Source organism: Labeo rohita, chromosome 5 (assembly GCF_022985175.1).
Source record: "Labeo rohita strain BAU-BD-2019 chromosome 5, IGBB_LRoh.1.0, whole genome shotgun sequence".
In the NCBI taxonomy this organism is placed as follows: Eukaryota; Metazoa; Chordata; class Actinopteri; order Cypriniformes; family Cyprinidae; genus Labeo; species Labeo rohita.
Genome location: NC_066873.1, coordinates 9,485,213 through 9,505,800, shown reverse-complemented (window position 1 = coordinate 9,505,800; position 20,588 = coordinate 9,485,213). Strand labels below are relative to the sequence as shown.

Here is a 20,588-nt window from a genome sequence, read left to right as displayed (position 1 = left end):
TCAAATTGGCGTGGCATGGAGGTGATCAGTCTGTGGCACTGCTGAGGTGGTATGGAAGCCCAGATTTCTTTGTCAGTGGCCTTCAGCTCATCTGCATTTTTGGTCTCGTTTCTCATTTTCCTCTTGACAATACCCCATAGATTCTCTATGGGGTTCAGGTCTGGTGAGTTTACTGGCCAGTCAAGCACACCAACACCATGGTCATTTAACCAACTTTTGGTGCTCTTGGCAGTGTGGGCAAATCCTGCTGGAAAATGAAATCAGATATTTAAAAAGCTAGTCAGCAGAAGGAAGCATGAAGTGCTCTAAAATTTCTTGGTAAACAGGTGCAGTGACTTTGCTTTTCAAAAAATACAGTGGACCAACACCAGCAGATGACATTGCACCCCAAATCATCGCAGACTGTGAAAACTTAACACTGGACTTCAAGCAACTTGGGCTATGAGCTTCTCCACCCTTCCTTCAGACCTTGGTTTCCAAATGAAAAACAAAACCTGCTCTCATCTGAAAAGAGGACTTTGGACCACTGGGCAACAGTCCATTTCTTCTTCTCCTTAGCCCAGGTAAGACGCCTCTGACGTTGTCTGTGGTTCAGGAGGGCTTAACGAGAGGAATACGACAACTGTAGCCAAATTCCTTGACATGTCTGTGTGTGGTGGCTCTTGATGCCTTGACCCCAGCCTCAGTCCATTCCTTGTGAAGTTCACCCAAATTCTTGAATCGATTTTGCTTGACAAGCCTGTCAAGGCTGTGGTCCTCTCGGTTGGTTGTGCATCTTTTTCTTCCACACTTTTTCCTTCCACTCAACTTTCTGTTAACATGCTTGGATACAGCACTCTGTGAACAGCCAGCTTCTTTGGCAATGAATGTTTGTGGCTTACCCTCCTTGTGAAGGGTGTCAATGATTGTCTTCTGGACAAGTGTCAGATCAGCAGTCTTCCCCATGATTGTGTAGCCTAGTGAACCAAACTGAGAGACCATTTTGAAGGCTCAGGAAACATTTGCAGGTGTTTTGAGTTGATAAGCTGATTGGCATGCCACCATATTCTAATTTGTTGAGATTAGTTGAATTGGTGGGTTTTTGTTAAATGTGAGCCAAAATCATCACAATTAAAACCAAAGACTTAAAAAACTACTTCTGTTTTTGTGCATTGAATTTATTTGATAATAATTTGAGCTGAATTACTGAAATAAATGAACTTTTCCACAACGTTCTAATATGAGATGTACCTGTATATTTGTTTTTAGTGTTACTTAATGCATCCTTGCTGAAAAAAAGTGTGTAAATTTATAGAATTCATGCATTATTTGATCTCTCCTGCCCTTACCTTACTGTGACTGGGCATGGCAAATTCCTCGTAACTGTGCCTTATCAGAAAACTAGCGATCATTTTTATAAAACTAGCAATTTTGGCAGTTTATTTTTTTCTGGACAGGAGAGAAAAGTTTCAAGTTCTGAGAGTTCAGTACACTATGAAAACTGCAAAAACTCATTTCCAAAGATGAAGGAAATTTAATTTCTCATGATATGCCTCCTTCAATAAACAGCTCTGCTGCAATCCACTCCCAGCTTAGACACATCCTCATGCTATATTGCGTTTTACTGTATATGACCTGATGGATTACAGAAGGTCCACACAGAGCGAAATGGGGTTATATAACGTTCTTTATTGAGTTCCCTTCTATCAAGGGCAATGTGACCATATTCATATAAAACCCGAAGCACATTCTAATGACAATCATAACATAGAAGATACTACTATACTGACTGCACTCTGAAGCTGAAGAAGAATCGGACAGTCAACATCACAGGCAAAAGCAATGTGTTAAGGGAGGGAGTTTAAGATGCCCTGTGATTAATGAGCTTCTCAATATACTGATGGTCTATGGAACCTGTGTGCAAGAGGCATGCAGATGCATTCATAAAGGACACACGTCTTTTTAAAAACAAAACAAAGAGAGAAAATGTGCAACACGGTCAATGGCACAGAACAGAGATTTTTTTCTGCCTTCTGCAGATAAAAAGGGCCGTTTAGGAATGCCCATCCTCTGTTATAACAGTTACAGGAAGCAGATGGAAATTTGTCATGGTCCCTTTAAGAAGATAAGCACTTTGAGAATAGGAGAACAGTATCGGAGCCCGCCACTAAAAGACGGACGTGCGGCTAGTGCTTCATGGGGTCTTGGTTCAACAACAATCAGTGTAGGACAGGGCACAGGAACAGTAATCAAATGACAGGTGCAGTAGTGATTCGCCCCTTTGTCATGCTATGCGCATGCATGGGTCAACTCTTAAAATCAGCACTAAGAGCAAGTGATTCAGTCCATAAAAGTTAAATCTGGACAACTGATGCCTCAATACATCTATATGTTTCTAAACCTATGATGCTTTATTACATTGTTACGCGGATAGTAAAACGCCATCTAAGTGTGTGACCCCAGGCTGAGGGTTAGCAAGTGAAGATACAGAGAATCAAGAGCAAGATGGTTTGTTTGGTGAACAGTTGAACAAAACACTGAGAGAAGCCAAGTATCCCTAAAACATTTCTCACTGAGAGGGAACAGAGCACATTGTTTCTCCATAAACAGTCCAGCGGACGATCCTGGATGTCAATAAATACAATGGAGGTCAACTTGAGAGATGGGTCTTACGTTCAGCAAGTAGGTACATTAGGCCAGGGAAAGAACTTTGGGGAGAGATCAAAAAGAAAATGTCAGAACTGCCTGTTGTTTTTGTTAATATTAATAAATGAAACATGTAAGTCTGTTGTTTTTTAACTCAGGTGTTACATAATGGTGAGTCATCAGTTTGCACTGATACAGGTTGTATTTAAGAATGATAGTAGCTTTTTGGTTTGCGTCAACGGTTGCACAACACTCGAGAGCAACAGTTGCGGAACTCACCACTGATGGCCTCTTGGGCAAAATATTTCACATCCATATCTTGATCTGATGCCAGTTTCTCCAGCACTGGTTTCACCTCTGTCTGCAGACAGCTGTAATAAAATAAAAATAAAATAATTATAGCCATGATGCTGAAGCAAGTCACATTACAGGGTAAGTTCACTTACACAAACATTTCCTGAGAATTTATTCAACCCATTGTAATCCAAGATGTTCATGTCTTTCACGTCTTGCTCTTGGCGGATACATGAGCACTGAGCGCCTGGTGAACGCCTGGAGCTCGCATCTCCAAAATCGGCATAGCAAATTTTCAAACAGGTGAGAATAGAATGAGTTTTAACTACATTCTCGCTTGAAAAACATAAAACTACATTTCCTGACACAGTAACAGTAATATTTTGAAAAAAATTAGCCATAAAAGTGGCTAATGGGTTGAAGGTCCAAATATCGGTTTCAATGCAGCTTCAAAGGGCTCTACACAATCCCAGCTGAGAATAACGGTCTTGTCTAACGAACGATTGGTCAATTTCTTAAAACAATAAAAAATAATTATATATTCTTCACAAATGGTCATCTTGCACCAGCCAAACCTCATCTATTACATAATCACGTTGGAAAAGTCACATGACGTAGGCAGAAGTACCAACCCAGTGTTTACAAAGCAAACGTGTTAAGAAAGTCAAATGCCCTTTAAAACAATGTTGGGCGATTTTAAAGTTGGAGGAGAAAACGAGATGGAATTTGTCCAACTTACCTGACCTTTTTGAACTGAAGTACACAAACAAAGAACTAACCATTTTCCAACGTGAATACGTAATGTGTAGGTCTCATGATACGACAATCTCATGATTTAGTCCATGATACGATAATTTTTTGCAATACTAAAAAAAGACTAAAGAATTGAAAAAAGTAAACATTTTGCATGTTTTAAATTATTCTATCTAGTGCCCTGTGAGAGTTCAAAATTAAGAGCTCCAACGCATGTTCTTAACTAAGAAAACTTAAGCCAGAAAAAGTCAGTGAACTGACTTGTACCTGAACTTTAAAGAGGACTCAACCCTCTTTTTGTTTGTGATATACTGTCTTAGTCTAAAGTACATTCACACTGGTGTTTTAGGAAGCTGTAATAATCTGCCACAAAAAAAAAAAAAAAATTGTCCTTTAAGTTTTAGTTTGTTTTCACAGATACTGTGTCAAAGCATAATGGCCTAAAACACAACTTTAAAGACCTTTTACGTTAGAATTAGAAGTTTAAATATATTTTAAAAACTACACTTTTTGACCAGAAGACCTATCGTTTCATATCGTCACGTGACTGCGACAATATCAAAACAGTTTTGCCATCACGATATCACAACATTAACAATAATATAATTACATTCCTAGTAATTCGTGAAAACGCACATGCGCATCGCATAGCTAGTGCAATTTTTTTTAAATGACAGATTAGATAAGACCCTTATTCCTTGGCTGGGATCGCTTGGACGTTCAACCTGTTGGCTCCCATTAAAGTTCAATATATGGAGAAAAATCCTGGATTATTTTCCTCAAAAACCTTTATTTCATGAACATCCTGGATGACATGGCGGTGAGTAAATTATAAAGAAATTTTAATTCTGGAAGTAAATTTATGCTTTAAGAGAAATTAAGAGTATTTCTGACATAAAATCAATTCCTGGTTAAATGTGGATGAACACATACTTGCTATCCAGCACTGGTCCAATTTTCTGAAGAGACTTGGCCACATTAAAGCGTACATTGGCTACCTGGTCGTTGGACATCTTGAACACTACAGGGAGCATGTGTTTGGTGGTAATCTCTTGTCCACACACCTCAGACAGAGCCTAAAACAGACAGTTACACACATCAGTGCTGCTGCAGGAGTTCAAGATTAATGTGACATTTTTTTTACCCACGATTTTTATAGAATGCATTATCATCATTTCTATCATTACAACTCTGAGGATTTTATGGTAATGGATGAGAATGTTAATGTATTTGGTCTTGGTGGAATAGATCTGCTGAATTGCTGCTGCTCTTGGTTACTGCTGTTGTTGTAGATTATTGATGCTGCTGCTGTGAAGCAAGTACAGGAACTTGCTACTGCCAATAAATATGCAGTTGCAAATAAGGTGCTGTGTGCATTTAAGACATGCTGCTGCACAAGTAGCACATATAAAAACCCATAGCAGATCTAAACTGGTGGAGCTGGGAGAGGTGGAGGGTTTCAGAGGAACTCTGAATGCACGTTGCAAAATGCACTAGCGAATGCTAACCACCAATTTAAATGTAAAGCAGTAACCTTATTGGGTGCGTATGCAACATGAACCAATCAGCTTGTGGCAGGGAGTTTGACGCTGTGAATATCATCAGTTTGCATTAACTACCCATCAGCCTGTGCTATCTAGAGTTTTAAGACAGAACTTGGCATTGTTGTAAATTCTTTTGGCCACGATAATTATGTAGTGAAACTCAAGTATTGTAACAACTGATAGCAGCCAAATATTATTTCATGGATAATGCATCATTCTACAAAGGGAGTGGGAGACAAATTCTAATACATTTAAAATGTCAAAATGTACGTCAAACAGCGCTTTTCCATCTAGTGCATCAGCACCGACCCTTATACATTCCTCTGTGACTCAACAGCTGTTTGTTAAAGCCGATAAGCTCTGACTCACATTAATGCAGAAGAGGGTAGTCATCCTGTGCAGGTAGTTTGGGTCATTAGCCATGCCCAACACTTTGGGCACAATGGTGTTCTGTGCCCACTCTGCTCCAAACTTTTCCACCAGCTTCATCAGGTTACAGGTGGCTGCCTCTCTGATGGCATACACTGAGGATCACAAAGAACCAAGCATTAGTCTACTGACATAACTGCTGTTTAAATTTTTAACAGAATTACATTCAACATTGTGTGGAACACATTATGTGCAAGAATTATTATGAACATTCCTGAGAAGGAACCTACCATGATCAACGAGCCATGCCATACACAGAGAATTGAGTTTCTCATCAAAGAACTCTACACCCTGCAAGCACAAGAATGTGTGGGGGAAGAAAAAAAAAAAAAAAAAAAAAAAGGTACATCATATCAGTTAGATTAGCTTACATGACCCAAGGCGACTTGGCGACAATAAGCTAACAGGATGATTAGTTAAGTGCTTTAAGTGTTAAGAGAGACTAAAGAATAAGAACTGACCACCAGAACATTCCGAACTCTATTTCAGGTTAAAGCATTCTAGGACATTGACGGTCGGGACTCACCAGCTGTCCAGCCAGAAGGGGCATGTACTCAATGATTGCCAGTCGGACTCTCCATTTGGCATCCTCAGCCAGCTCAACAATCGCCGGAAGCAAAGACTGGGAAAGCTGGCGGATTCCAATCACCTCGTTCACGCAGTCCAAGTTGGAGATGATGTTGAGGCGAACCTCTGGACACTATAGGAAGGACATGACAAATTGTAACATTGCAGGACACACTAAAAAAAACATCCAATATAATTGTGCTGTTATTAGCAACTACAACTTACCTTAAAACTAACTATTAAAAAACATTTATTAATTGAACAAAAATATTGGATAAAACATACTGTGAAATAAAATGCCAAAATAAAATTCTTTCAAGGATTTTTCAAGCACTATTTTGATTTTCAAAGACTTCAATCAGACTGTTTAAGAAAAAAAATATATCGAAACTGCTCCTCTGAATGATGATTCACGATCTGAATCAAATGATTTGTGATAAGCAAAGTTTCAATCTAAATGATTTGCGATACACAACTTCGGATCTAAATCAATTCATTTGTGACACGCAAAGTTCTGATCTAAATAATGATTCGCAAACCATAATTTCAGATCATGACTCCAAGCACGGATCGTGAATCATTCAGTTCCCGGAATGATTCAAGAACCTGCTCTAAAGTCCTGATCCGAATCAAATGATTCACAATACACAATTTAAAGTCCTGATCTGAATCAAATAATTCACGATACTCGATGCGATTGGAGGGCTTCGAAACAGTGAATCATGTTGCGACACAATGGTTTTTAAAATCATTACAAGCGATGAAATTCGCAAATGAATGGCTCTTTAAATTTTATCTGGTTTTTGCTAGAGATTCGCTTGAAATGAAAAGCAGTCACAAGTTTGAATCAATCGGAGAGGGTCCAAGTTGAATAACTCCATTGATTTGGTTCATCTGTTCCTCTTTTTGTGTCTTCAGCCATGTTTACACGACATTGTCAATACTACTACTGGTTTAGCTAAATAGTTTTATGACATTAACTGAAACAGGCATAAAAAAAAATTTAAATTGTGTGAATTTTGCGTGAAAAGATGTGAGCTTATTAAAAAATAAACCCTTATTTCATAGATATTTTATTCATTCAATAATTCAAGCACTTTTCAAGTACCTCTTCAGCAACACTTATTTTCAAGGGTTTTCCAGGCCTTAAATTTCAAAGTGTCAAATTCAGGTACTTCAAGCACTTTAAGCACATCGTATAAACACTGATAAACTTACTAAAACAAAAATTTAAGCTTAAAAAATAATGGTTATTGAGAAATTATAAAAACACTTTTTAAATTAAAAATAAAACTGAAAAAATACTAACACTCATTCCATTTTCCCAGTAAAATTCCCAACAAATAAAATTACAGATAATTTTTTACTTTTATTTGTAACCAGTTCAAAATGATTCACCAAAATGATTCATCTGATTCATTAAACTGTCTTAATTTGTCTGCAATTAAAACTGCATGCAGTCAGCAAGAATGTTAACCATTAAACAACAGTGTATCATTGCACAGCATCAAGTTTTCATCTTATTTCACCAGCTGACAACTATATGACAGGATTTTTTCTTTTTGCAGAACAACGGTGCAAGAACTGACACAGAATAGGAAACAGCTTCCTGTTTTAAAACATGGATCAATGCCTGCTGCAGTCCAGGAGCTGGCTTTGTTCTATTTATTTCGTGCAGTCTGCGTGACTGACAGATGTTCAAAGACTTCTCCCAAGCAGCTTAAAGAAGAGCGATCGCAACACAGACAGCAGCAAGCAACAAAAAGCTCCAGCAAATAAAGAGATGAGACGTGAGATAGTGTGCCGCACTCATCCATTCATCTCTCACTTCAATGCTTTCTGCTTTCCACTAAAAGGCTAGCATTAGCAATGCCTCACCTCGACAGGATCAAAGTGAGCAGTTGCACAGAAGTATCATCTGTGACTGGAACATGACGCAAATTACCTCAGCCAGACCTGTGCGGTCTCTCTTTCTCACACACACACACACAGCAGGCTTACCTCATCTTTGAGCTGGGCCAGGAAAAGGGGAAGCAGGTGCTCAATGGTGTTGTCTTTGCCCAAGATGGTGGAGAGGCCCATAATGACTGATGCCAGCGCAGACTTCACATGCTGATTAGTGTCTGAGACAAGTTCCTATTGACAGAGGAGCAAACAACACAATGCCAATGACTAACAATGCTTCAATACAACTCTTAAATAATCACTTTTAATACCTCAAGTCTACACGAACTGTGAAATCTCACTAGTATATACTGGAGCTTTGGTATTTTGCTACTGATCCTAAGCAATAGTGATACAATGGTAAATTTATATTTAACAGTTGCAGATATATTTTGGCTATCAGTGGGCAGGACTGTATTTTGGTACCGATTTACTGTTTTAAGTTTGTTTTTAACTCAAGTGTTACATAATGTCAAGATTTTTTTGTTAAGATGTTAAGAATCTTGTTTTTGGTTTGTGCCTATATCTGGTTTTAAATGAAAGGAAAAATCAATGAAGATGCTTTGCACTGTACGAAATCCCATGGATTGTGAGAAAATATGCACTGAATTTCCAGTTTAGATGTTACACTAGATACACTACCATTAAAAGGTTTAGGGTGAAAAAACGTATGTACTGACGCATTAAACTGACTCAAAGTCACAAAATCAACTGATCCAAAGTCACAGTAAATACACTGACTTTGCCAAAAAATGCTGTTCTTTTGAACTCATTTAAGAAAATGGTTTCCACAATAACATTAAGTACGGTGGAATTAAGCAATGTTTTCAACAATTATACATAAATGTTTCTAATCTATTAGCGCAAAAATATCAAATATATTAATATAAAAAAGTCGTTTTAAATTGTGAAAGTAATTTACAATATTACCGTTTTACTGTAATTTTGATCAAAACATTTTTTTTTTACTCTTACCAACCAAACCTTTGAATGGTAACATACCTAAATCTTTATAAATTGTTCAGCTACTACTACGAAATCAAAGCACATCCCTGGGATCAGGACAAATTCACATTGCAGAGGGAAGATCTTATGTAAAGCAATAAAATATCCAAGTCTAGATGAAAGCGGAACAAAGCAGTCCAGGGATAACTGACCATGTTTATACTGCTATTAAACACGTCAAAGCTCAGTTTTTTTGTTAAGGAAGTTTCAAATGTACCTCAGCTACACAGGTTTGTAATAAAATGTGCTGTGCTGCCATGAATCTTTCAATTATTTGTATCTATGCTGTGGGTCATCGCAGGTATTTTGTTGGACATGATCAAACCATACAACCCACTCTCGAAAATATATATAATAGCTTCTATGATAACTTGACCAACAGTGGTTTAAGTCTAAGCTAAGACATTTTCAAAAGAACAAGACACAATATGAGAAAACACTGATTGATATACAGCAAGTGATAAAGAGCAAAAAAGTGTTCTAGTGTTGCTACCGCCAGTAGGTCAGAGCAGAAACACAATGACACACTGTTAATCTGATCTTGTTTAAGTCTTAGCCACTTAGAGACCAGATGCTGACTCAAGAGTTATATGCCAGTAACTGATCCAGGATTGGAACTTTGCATCAATTAAATGTGATGAGCACTGGAACAATGATGCACCACTGAACAGTCTGCAGAGTGACTGCAGAGATGTTGACAAGTGCTGACTAAAAAAAGCATTTTACCTTAACACAGGGGAGAATGTGTGTCATGATGATCGTCTCTCTACTGTCCTCTGGCAAGTTTTCACAGAATTCTGAAAACAAGAAAACTAATCAATTAGGGCCATCATAATATAAACATTTCAGTAATCAATTCCAGTGTATTTTCATGATTATCAGAGAAAGACACTCTTAAGAGTAAACAGATGTGACTTAAAGGATAAGTCTGTGTACTCCGCTCAAAAAGGTAGAGTATGGTGAAAAACTCCATCTTATTTTCTCCTACAACTTCAGAATCATCCAACATCGTTGTACCTTTTTGTTTGTAAACAGCGTTGACTTGTACTTTCTTAGTCTTTGCGCGTTTGCTTTGTAAACACTGGGTCTGTAGTTCCGCCTACGTTCCACGTGACCTTTCGACCTGATTCAATAGTACATAGTGTCGTGGACACGCATACCAGAGGTAGTGCTAAACAAGCTTTTGTGCTTAAGTATACACATTTTTATTTTCCAAAAAAAATGACCAATCGTTTCACTAGATAAGACCCTTCGCTAGATTAGAGAGCTTTGAAGCTGCATTTAAACTACATTTTGGAAGTTCAAAATCAGGGCACCAATGAAGTCCATTATATGGAAAAAAATGTTTTGAAATGAAATGTTTTCCTCAAAAACCATAATTTCTTTATGACTGAAGACAGAAAGACATGAACATCTTGGATGACAAGGGGGTAAGTAAATTATTTGTAAATTGTTGTTCTGGAAGTGGACTTCTCCTTTAAGGCATATGCAGTGTTTGAAGAACAGTTTGAAATGTCAGCTACAAATAAAACACTCAAAATGCAAAGCTGTTTTTATGACAAATTTTAAATATTTTACTCCTTAAGCGAGGAACTGGTGACACTAAAACTAAAATAAAAAATTAGAGGCTTTTGAAATTTGCATACATATATAGCAACATCTTACTTTTTTCTGAAACCTCCTGCAACTTATATTCAAAAGCAACTTATAGAATGCGATTAACATCAAGCACACAAAATGTGCAAAGTGCACACATTTGAAGTTGTGCCAAATAAGACAAGTATATATATAGAGCTCAGGTTTACATGTGCAGCACATTACCAACACGCTAGTAGTTTCAGTTTCACTTTAAAAAAAAAAGTTTACACGTTTTGTGTTCATAATAAATGCCATTATAATAGGGCCTATGATTTCTGCAATGCGGAAAAGGAGGGCAAAATTACGGAACACAGTCATTACAACGGAATTCACTGTATAACCCAGAATGTCACGGAATTAGCCAAATTTTGGATGAATCAATCAAAAGTAGGTCAGTACACTTGAATCAAAAATCAATATGGACTAGTGTCTGTGAAGAGTAAGCTGCAAACATAAATTTAAATATGAATCCTGCAAGTTCAGCATGTCTTTGTATAAATGAATGGCGCAGACGTGCAGTTTTGTTTATTACCCACATAGGGAAGTGCAAGTTTTCAGCCTCTGCCGCCACAATATACGAGTACATGACCAAATAAAAAAAAATCTTTAGAACTGCTCTGAGACACTTCTTGAGCATTTTACCATTTCTTTTGAGAAATACTATTTTCCTATCTTATACAAGCAGAAACTTAAAGGTCTTCACAGCAACCAGTAAAAATAAAAGTTCAGATTAACCTGAAACTGTGACATTAAAAAAAAGAAATTACTAAATGTAATGATAGTACTACTAATAATAAGATTTTTATTAAAACACTATGGTGGGAATGTTTAGCAGAAGCAAATATTCACCAGAATTTTTCAGATAAAATGTAAACAGTTATTCTGGAAAAAAAAAAAAAAAAAAAAATCAATTTTAATTGATTAACTAGAGATGTTTTAACTATTAAAACTTAAAACCATTAAAATTGAATCCAGAAAATTAATGGAAAAGACAGAATTTGGTAAAAATAAAAATAAAAAATAAAAATAAAAAATAAAACGTATTTCAGGGCTTTGACATTTTCAATTTTGAATGAATTGCTGTTAAATTGTGTAAGTTTCACGATTTCAATTAATTAGATGTACTTTGTTTATTTAAACCATCAAAATGGAGAAGAAAAAAAAAGGAAAAAAACTGAATTTGGGAAAAAAAAAAATAATATTAATAAAATGAATTTGGGAAAAAATAAGATTTCATAGAACCCTACTATAATTACTTTTATGCTTAAGTTTTTTCATTCCTTTACTAAATCATTTAATTTAAACAATTTCTTGTGGAGTGAGGGTAACTAAAATATGTTTAAAGTTTTATTTACCAATATTTTACACTATTTCTGAACATTATAAAACATGACATACACTTCTGCATGTCTTTATCTGTGTTTTTATTTCTTTCTCAATGCAGTTTTGACTTGTAGACATTTAACTTGCATTTGCAACTGATTTTACTGAAAATATCCCTTATTCAAATTAATAGCAGGGATTTGCCTGATTTAGTGCCTTTTCTCACCTTTGACTTTGTTTGCAGCAGCGGCACGAACCTCAGCCTCGCAGTCTTTCAAAAGGTTCTGGAAGGCTGGCACTAGGTCATTCTTTGTGATTTCTGGACCCACAGCCTTCTGCAGCTGTAAATTCACAGAGACAAGCATGTCACTTCACATTTCCATTTCACAGTAGCACTTCAGCGTTTCCTGCAGACTCAAGGACAAAGGCACTTCCGGTGCACGGTAGGATACAACCAAGGCTATTCCAGCACTGCGCATTAGATTTGGTGCATAATTCTCTTTTTCTAAAGCAGGTCAAAATGCCTATGGTCATTGCTCTTTAACCCAGGATATGTCCAGGTATTTACATCACTGCACACACTACATTTCTTTTCCCATATCTGACATTACAAGTTGCTCAGGATAATCCAAAATCATCCAATGACACAACAAATATCATTTTAGTTGGAAGGAACTGCATTTAGGTCATGTTGCACAACAATGAGCAGTGCACATCAGAGCAGGATTATAGAGACCAGTGAAGTCTTATGAGGTGTTATCCTGACACTGTGATCCAGCTGTTGAACCTTAGCAGTAATACATAACAGAGAAGAGGTTTCCAGGCAGCTTATATAACATTAGCAATATAAAACAAAGTCACAGGGTACACAAATACACATCATAAAGCAGTGATTGCTGCATTGCTATTTACTGGTAGAGATCTGTCACTACTCAAACAACATCCATTTATGAACCTCGCAAGATTTAGTGTTTTTTTTTTTTTTTCAGTCGGACAAGTGCTTTATTGTATCAACTGTCAGAGTGGTTACTTAGCTTTTATTGAACACATTAAGCACACAGTACAAGACTCAAGCTTGTCACCTTTGATATATCGATCTGCAACCAAAATTCGCTGATCGCAGTATGTCAGGGGTCAGAAATTACAGGGACAAAAATGCCACTAAAATGAACAAAAATGCCCCATAAATTCAATACAAAGGGGCAAAAAATGTCCCAGCACAATTAAACATTGTATTACAGCTGTCACGATTAAAATGAAATGTGAAAATGAAAGGAAAAGTGTCAATTTGCAGAACTACATTTACTGCATCAGATTGCTTTTACGTGCTGTTTTGTGCATTAATATTCCATCAAACGCATTTCCGTTGAACTAAGGAACGCATCAGCCAATCAGAGGCGCTTAGATTAGTCGGCGCTGAAAATGCCGGAGCTGCTGAGCATGTACGCTCGTGAATTTCTCATCATAAACAACACAGTGCAGTAAATAAAAGATTAATTTCGTAGCTTCAGTGATCATAACGGGAGTTTTTGCATAACTTGTGCTAGACCAGAATGTCACATGCCCAAAACGAAACAAGCATTTTATTTTGTTTTCTTTATCGATATTAATAATCATTATTGCAATATAAAGAGCAATAATCTACAATGATGATTTGTCATAATATTGCAGCTCCGTTTTTTTTTTTTTTTTTTTTTTTTTTTTACATGTATAATTTACATACAATTTTAAACTGTTATTGACAACAGTCTGAAAAATTAAATGTAAGTATTTGACATTACACACAACATATGGTTTATATAATAAGGTGGTTATAAAATTCCCTTCATAAATGTAAAAAAAAAAAAATTGCCCCTGGAAATCAATTCCAGGGGGCAAATATTGTCTCTCAATGGAAAAGTTAATTTCTGACCCTGGTCCGTTGTGAGGCAACACATAGAGCTTCAACAGACTGCAGATTTGTTTAAAAATCAATTTTTCACCAAGATATTAAAAAGCACAAGCATTTTCAGCTGTGATAAGAAATGTTTTTTGAGCACCAAATCATGAGATGCTGAAGACTGGAGTAATGGCTGCTGAAAAATCAGCTGCCATCACCGAAAAAAAATACACTTCAAAAACATTATTAAAATGGAAAACAGCTATTTTCAACTGAAATTATATTTAACAATATTACTGTTTTTAAACAAATGCAGTCTTTGATACTTGTCAAAATCCTACCAAGCCCTAACTTGAACAATAAAATAGTCATGTCCATGAGGTGGAAACAACCCCACAGCATGAAAATGGAATGAAAATGGAATTCTGTGATAAAATTTTCCAATAAAATTACATATAATTAACTTCATGCATGATTTGCTTTTAGCTTACATCAGAGAATTTGTCTGCAACCATGTAGCGAACCCTCCAGGATTTGTCCTCTGCTGCCTGTCGCAGAGTGGGCATTACCAGAGCTTCCAGATCCTCTTGAGGCAGCAGAGTGGCAATGCTGACGCCAGCCTCCACAGCCAGGAGACGAACAGAGTCCTACAGTGATGTAAATGTTTGCATTCAGATGTCAGACAAAAACACTTTGATATTTACCATGCAATTCTGCTCCAGCACTGTGTTACATAAACACAATGAAAACCTTTCAAGCTTCCAATGGTCTTGTCATGTAACATGTGCTCAGAGAATTTAGCTGTGGTTTGAGTAATGATGGAGTTAGAGTGTGTATATTTTAGTGAGTATTACTAAAACCAGACCTGTTCATCAGATGCCAATGCAGTGAAGAGAGAAATGATGTCACTCTTGACATACTCCAGCTCTAACACTTTGGCAAATTCACCCAGCTTGGAGGCGGCTGCACGGCGCACCATGGGAGTATCATCAGAACACAGGGTACGGAAGTGCCTGAGTAGAGATGATACATGTGTTAACATGTTTCCAATTAAACAGAAAATGAAGACGATGAGGTATTGGTTTTCCTTTCCACTTTGATGATTTTAACATTAACACAGCCAAACTATAATTAGGCTTAGTCTACACGGATATTCACACAGAGTGAACAATTACCCCACTGAATAATACATTTAAGTAGTATGTTTCTATGGACATTCACACCAGGACAAAAATGTGTCTGATGTCAGGATGTGTTATAGGTTCTGTATAAAACTCAATAAGATATAAACCAGCTGGAGACCTGTTTTACAGCTGCTGATATTGTTAATACAAAGAACATGCCACAGCAAAAGAAGTGATGTGCAAAGGGGGAATGCATTTAATAACATATATATACACTGGTGTGCATATTTTGAAATCTGTTAAAATTACGTCCAGATTTTGTTTTACACCAAAAACAAAATTATGCACGTTTTAGCACCATTTGCTCACTGTAACATTATTTTCATGCCAATTAAGCACCTAGCAACATATGTTACAATAGCTATATTATTTTTTAAAAGCCAGTATTTCTTTCATGCTGATTTAAGTAAAACGATTATCATCATTATTATTATGTATTTGGCAGAATTTTTTTTTTTTTTAAGTGCTTGTTCAATGAGCTCTTGGTGTGAACAATCCTGTATTAAATGTTCCCAAAATGAAAATGCACCATTTCAGCAAAACACTCCTCACAAATGTGTTAAACTTACTGGCGGATCTCAGCTTTGACTGTGCTGGAAACTCGCGGGTAGCAGACACTGAAGAGTCCACAGGCAGAGGTACGTGATGTGAACCAGTCTCCACTGGCCAAACGCTTCACCAGAGGCTCAAAGTGCACTTCCAGGTCCACTGGAGAGTGTTCATGGGAGATCTTTCGCAGGGACTCCACCGCCTTGTCTCGCACCACTGTCTCTTCAACCGTAGCCAAACTCTCCAAAGGGGGCTATAAAAAACAAATCGAGTCAGCAAGTAACCGGCAAACAAATTTAAAGTCAGAATTCTTTCATTTAATCCATTTCAGTATAAGATCAAGTCAAAAAGCTTACAAGTAGACAATGCACATATTCAGGGCCTCCAACCAGCATGGTGAAGTTCCCCAGTTGTTCCGCAAGAGCAAGCAGAACTTCATCTTCATCATAGATTGTATCTGATCAATAACAAAAAGAGAAATTTAAAGTAATGCATGAGAAGCGCTCACTACACCTAAAATAAAACATAGTCATTTTGCATAGGAAATAAACCAGCAGTCCTTACCTGTGAGGAAAGGCAGAAGTTCAGTGCGTGTTCTTTCAACGCCTAGAGCTAAGGCGATGGTGGACAGTTTCTTAATGCTGTTCAATCGTAACTACATGGGAAAAGGCAAGAAATCTGTAAGAATAGAGCCTTGATATATTTGATATGTTCAACAGCTGACCTGCTGAGGGGCCAAACAGACTACTGGTCTATGTCTACAACTTATTAACTCTAAATGATGGCTTGACAGATGACAGACTAAAAGAATAATAACATCTTTCCCAATCAGATAAAAAAGACTAAAACATGTATTTCCGTCCTTTCCTTCCTTCCTCCGATATAATTATCAGTCCTGTATTTTAATAATAACATGAAAATGACCTCACCTTTTGGTGACAATTGCTAATAAGAAGTACCTGGTGTATTTAAACGTTGTAAACTAAATATGGAATAGATATTAAATGCGGTGAATGTGAATTAAGTTATCTAATAAATTTGAAGCGTCACTGAATTACCTTCTTATCGCTACCCGTTGCTTAATCAGCTTCTTGCTAAAATGACACAAACTGTGCTAATGTATAGTTGATGTGTTCACATGGGAAACTATTTAACATTCATACATATTTTGCGTTTTAAAATGTCTCGTAATGAAATGTTGTGATTCTCTATTTAACTAGGTGAGTCAATGACATACCAGTTAAATCACTGAACTAAGGTTAGCCGTGTTAGCAAACACACAAACTGCTCTGCGTCACACTGTATTTACACACGAAACATAGCCATTTTACATACACCTAATAATACATTTGGGTGCGCTAAATAACATATTGTTGACTTTTATTCTCCTCTTTAAATGTGATATATAATCCTGTGGTGTCTTCATTACTGAGTTATACTCTCGTTGCTAGCCGGTTGGCTAAACTAGGACAGGCCCATATTACCGGTTGCTGGTAGCTACTGCTGTCAATCCAAGCCTACGCGTTCGAGTCTATTTCTCAAACTAAATGTTGGTGTTAAACTGCGTATTTTATTTACCTGAACATCTTCATTTCTCAGTTCGTCAATTAGTACGGCAATAGGGTAAAGAGAATCGTCGCTGTCTGCTCCCGCCATCTTGGATGCTAAAGTCTGCTTGGCTAGTTCCTGCTACGGGGTTTCTCACTGCTGCCTGGAGACAGTGCACGAGCCCAGCGCGCGAGTTCGAGACGCGCGCACCCCAACACAGCACACTTCATTCACAAACACAAATAATTTTCATTCAAATAATGTGGGAGAAAAAAAAAACAAATTAGGAGGCTGTTATATAACATTTAATAATATAAAATTGTTGCATATTCATCTAATATATTTTAAAACAAAAGACTTAATGCTTTTCAGTTTTATTGAAAGTTATTAAATCAACTGTTTTCAACACCTGATCCAAGAGGTCATGGAAAATGCAATGGAATAAATGAGGTTATTATGAATCATTTCAAAATGTTGCATATTTATTCATCCTATGCTTTTCAGTTATTGTTGAATAAGCGTTATTATTTTGAGGAAAAAATAAAACCCTAAGTTCAAGGACTAAAGTCCTCCAAGATCCACTATGGTCAAAAAGGCTGTCAAAAACACTGGTTGGCAGAGGACAAAGATGTAGTAGGCATATATTCTGGTTTGGGAATAAGAATGGATATATGAATTGGTAGTGTTGGGTTCGAGTCCACCTAAGTCGAGTCCGAGTCGAGTCCAAGTCCAAAATGGCCAGAGTTGGACTCAAGTCCAAGTCCCAAAGGACAGACTCCGAGTCCAAGGAAACACTACTGTTTGTCAGTATCTTAACATTGTTTTAACCCAGAGGTGTGCCCAGACTCGGTCCTGGAGGGCCGGTGTCCTACAGAGTTTAGTTCCAGCCGCAATTAGACACACCTGAACCAGCTGATCAAGTTCTTACTAGGCATACTAGAAACCCCCTGGCAGGTGTGTTGAGACAAGGTGGAGCTAAACCAAGGACCAGGACCACTGTCTTTAACCTTTACAAGAAAAACGTAATGTCATTTGAAATTTAAGAAAAGCAAACCTCTGTTGGATCTTGCCATTTAGATTTTTGTTATCACACCATCTCATCCTTTGTTTGCTTAGCAAACTTAAAGTCATGGAACAGAAGTTATGGCTGACTTATGTATTGTGACATATTTCAGAGAGAAACAGGTTTTAGAATTTGAAAAATTATAGGGTGGGACTTTATTCATCGTTATAGTAAATGTATAAATTCAAGGGTGGGGGTAAAAGAGTAGGTATCTTGGTGAATGGGACCTTAAGAGCAGAAAATGCACCACTTATCTCTGATGGTGGCTGTGTGTTTTTGGGTCAGACCTTAGAGAGGGCGTTTTGCATGTTTTTCTTGGATGAAAATGAGGCTGTGAGGGATAAACAGTGGCACACACTGTGTAGGCTATAAAAGCCCTACATATACTTTCCATAAGTCACAGCCAACTCACACCTGTTTTATTTTAAATGCATTTAAAGTTACATTAATTACAATAAATTACATTATGTAAGGATTAATTGATGTCTGTCACGGTACGTGCTGGATAGATGAGTCGAGAGACGAGATACGATACAAATAACAATTTAATATAACTCTTAGTAGGAACAGGCAGGAACAGAACGATAATCCACACACATCCAAATAACGTCAAGGACCGACAGCAAACTCAAATCACAAGCAGACTTATAAAGGGTGGTGATTAAGACACAGACAGGTGTAGTAAATAAACTAATCAGGACAAAATGAGGACAGGAAGAACCAAATATGGGCACAATGGGAAAAACAAACATAAACAGTCCAAATGGCACACAGAACTCTGACATTACTCCCCCCTCCCGGAAGGCGCGACCTCGCGGCGTGGAAAGGGAGTGAAAATAATAAAGTCATTGTGGGAGGAGGCTCTGGTGGCGGACGGTCTTCCGGGAGGAGGACAATAAACAAAGTCCAGGGTGGTGACGACGGAGGGAGGAGCCAGGGAGAACTCAGGAGGGACCCGGAGCAGGAGGAGCCATGCGAGACCCAGACCACAGCCATCATGACGACCCACGGTGGAGCCGACGGAGGGAGGAGCCATGGTGGAGAAAAGGCTGACGACTCCAGGGGGGCGACCGACGGAGGCGGAGCCGCTGGCGGAGGAGCTGGCGGAGGAGCCCGAGGCGGAGACGGAGAGCCGAAGATCCAGGGCGACACCGAGGATCCGGAGGGCCAAGGCGGAGCCCTAGGCTCTGGCGACCGAGGCGTAGGCGGAGATCCGACGGTCCGCGGCGGAGCCGGAGCGACAGAGGATGGAGGCTGTGCCAGAGGGAGGAAGGAGGTCCACAGAGCCGGTGGGACGGAGTGACGAGGCGCAGCCGTAGGAACAGAGTCCTGAGGTGATGAAGGGCCGACGACCGACCAGGGCGGAGCCGGAAAGACGAGGGAGCCCGGTGGAGCTGGTGGACCGATGGGCGGCGATGGAGACGAGGGCGCTGAGAGCCGTGGTGAAGCCGCAGGGTCGGAGGGCTGAGGCGGAGTTCTGGACTCTGAGGCTGGAGGCGGAGATGAGGGATCCTCCAGCCCTGACGCCGATGGAAGCTGGCAGACCCGCGGCGCACCCACTGCACAGGTGGTGGGCTGAGGGTGAGCAGAGGGGCTGTCAGGGGACAGCGGTGAGCAGACAGATGTTGACATAGGCAGAAGAGGGAGGGTGGGTGGGGATTCCATACAGGCAGGCATAACGAGACAGGTAGATACTTCTGTAAAGAAGTCTATTAAATCCCCAGAGTTATTCTCTAGATCTTCCGTAGAAAAGTCAATCAAGTCCCCAGAGTTATCCTCTAGATCTTCCGTAGAAAAGTCAATCAAGTCCCCAGAGTTATCATCCAGCTCACCCCCAGCAGTGGTGCAGTGGGCAGGGCTCTCCATAGCCCTCACTTGCTCCATCTTGCACTCCCCGTCATGGTAGATGTAGCCGGCTCTCGCACCTGATCGGATGTGTAGGGCTCTGGCTCTGTGGCGATCTTTAGCTCTGTCGCTCGTGGCTCTGGCTCGTCATCCGCGGTGGGCTCGGGCTCAAACTCCGCGTGTCGGGGTGCTGGTTGGCTGGGCTCTGGGTCTTGAGTGGGGCTGGTGTCATCCTCCGCGGTCAACGAAGATCTACAGGACACCAGCACCCACTCCATGTAGTCGGCGAAGCTCTCTCGTGGACCCTCCCGGACAGCTGCGCTTTCGTGGCGATGTTCAGTCCTGCACGGTAAAATGTGCAAAGGCTGCTGTCCGGGAAGTGTGTGAGTGGTACGAGG

General features: G+C 38.9%; 1 protein-coding gene across 1 annotated transcript; it reads right to left on the bottom strand.

Annotated features, from left to right (window-relative positions):
* Positions 1–1,648: 1,648 nt before the first annotated feature.
* Positions 1,649–17,480, bottom strand: ppp2r1ba (protein phosphatase 2, regulatory subunit A, beta a). Its single transcript, XM_051109676.1, has 15 exons — positions 17,313–17,480; positions 16,299–16,389; positions 16,091–16,191; positions 15,755–15,987; positions 14,867–15,014; positions 14,493–14,648; positions 12,349–12,463; positions 9,888–9,958; positions 8,214–8,348; positions 6,172–6,345; positions 5,876–5,936; positions 5,586–5,740; positions 4,606–4,748; positions 2,905–2,996; positions 1,649–2,687 (listed from the first exon to the last, which is right to left on the bottom strand). Exons 1-15 carry the CDS (start codon positions 17,388–17,390, stop codon positions 2,671–2,673), a joined length of 1,770 nt encoding a protein of 589 aa, XP_050965633.1. The 5' UTR covers positions 17,391–17,480; the 3' UTR covers positions 1,649–2,670.
* Positions 17,481–20,588: the final 3,108 nt, after the last annotated feature.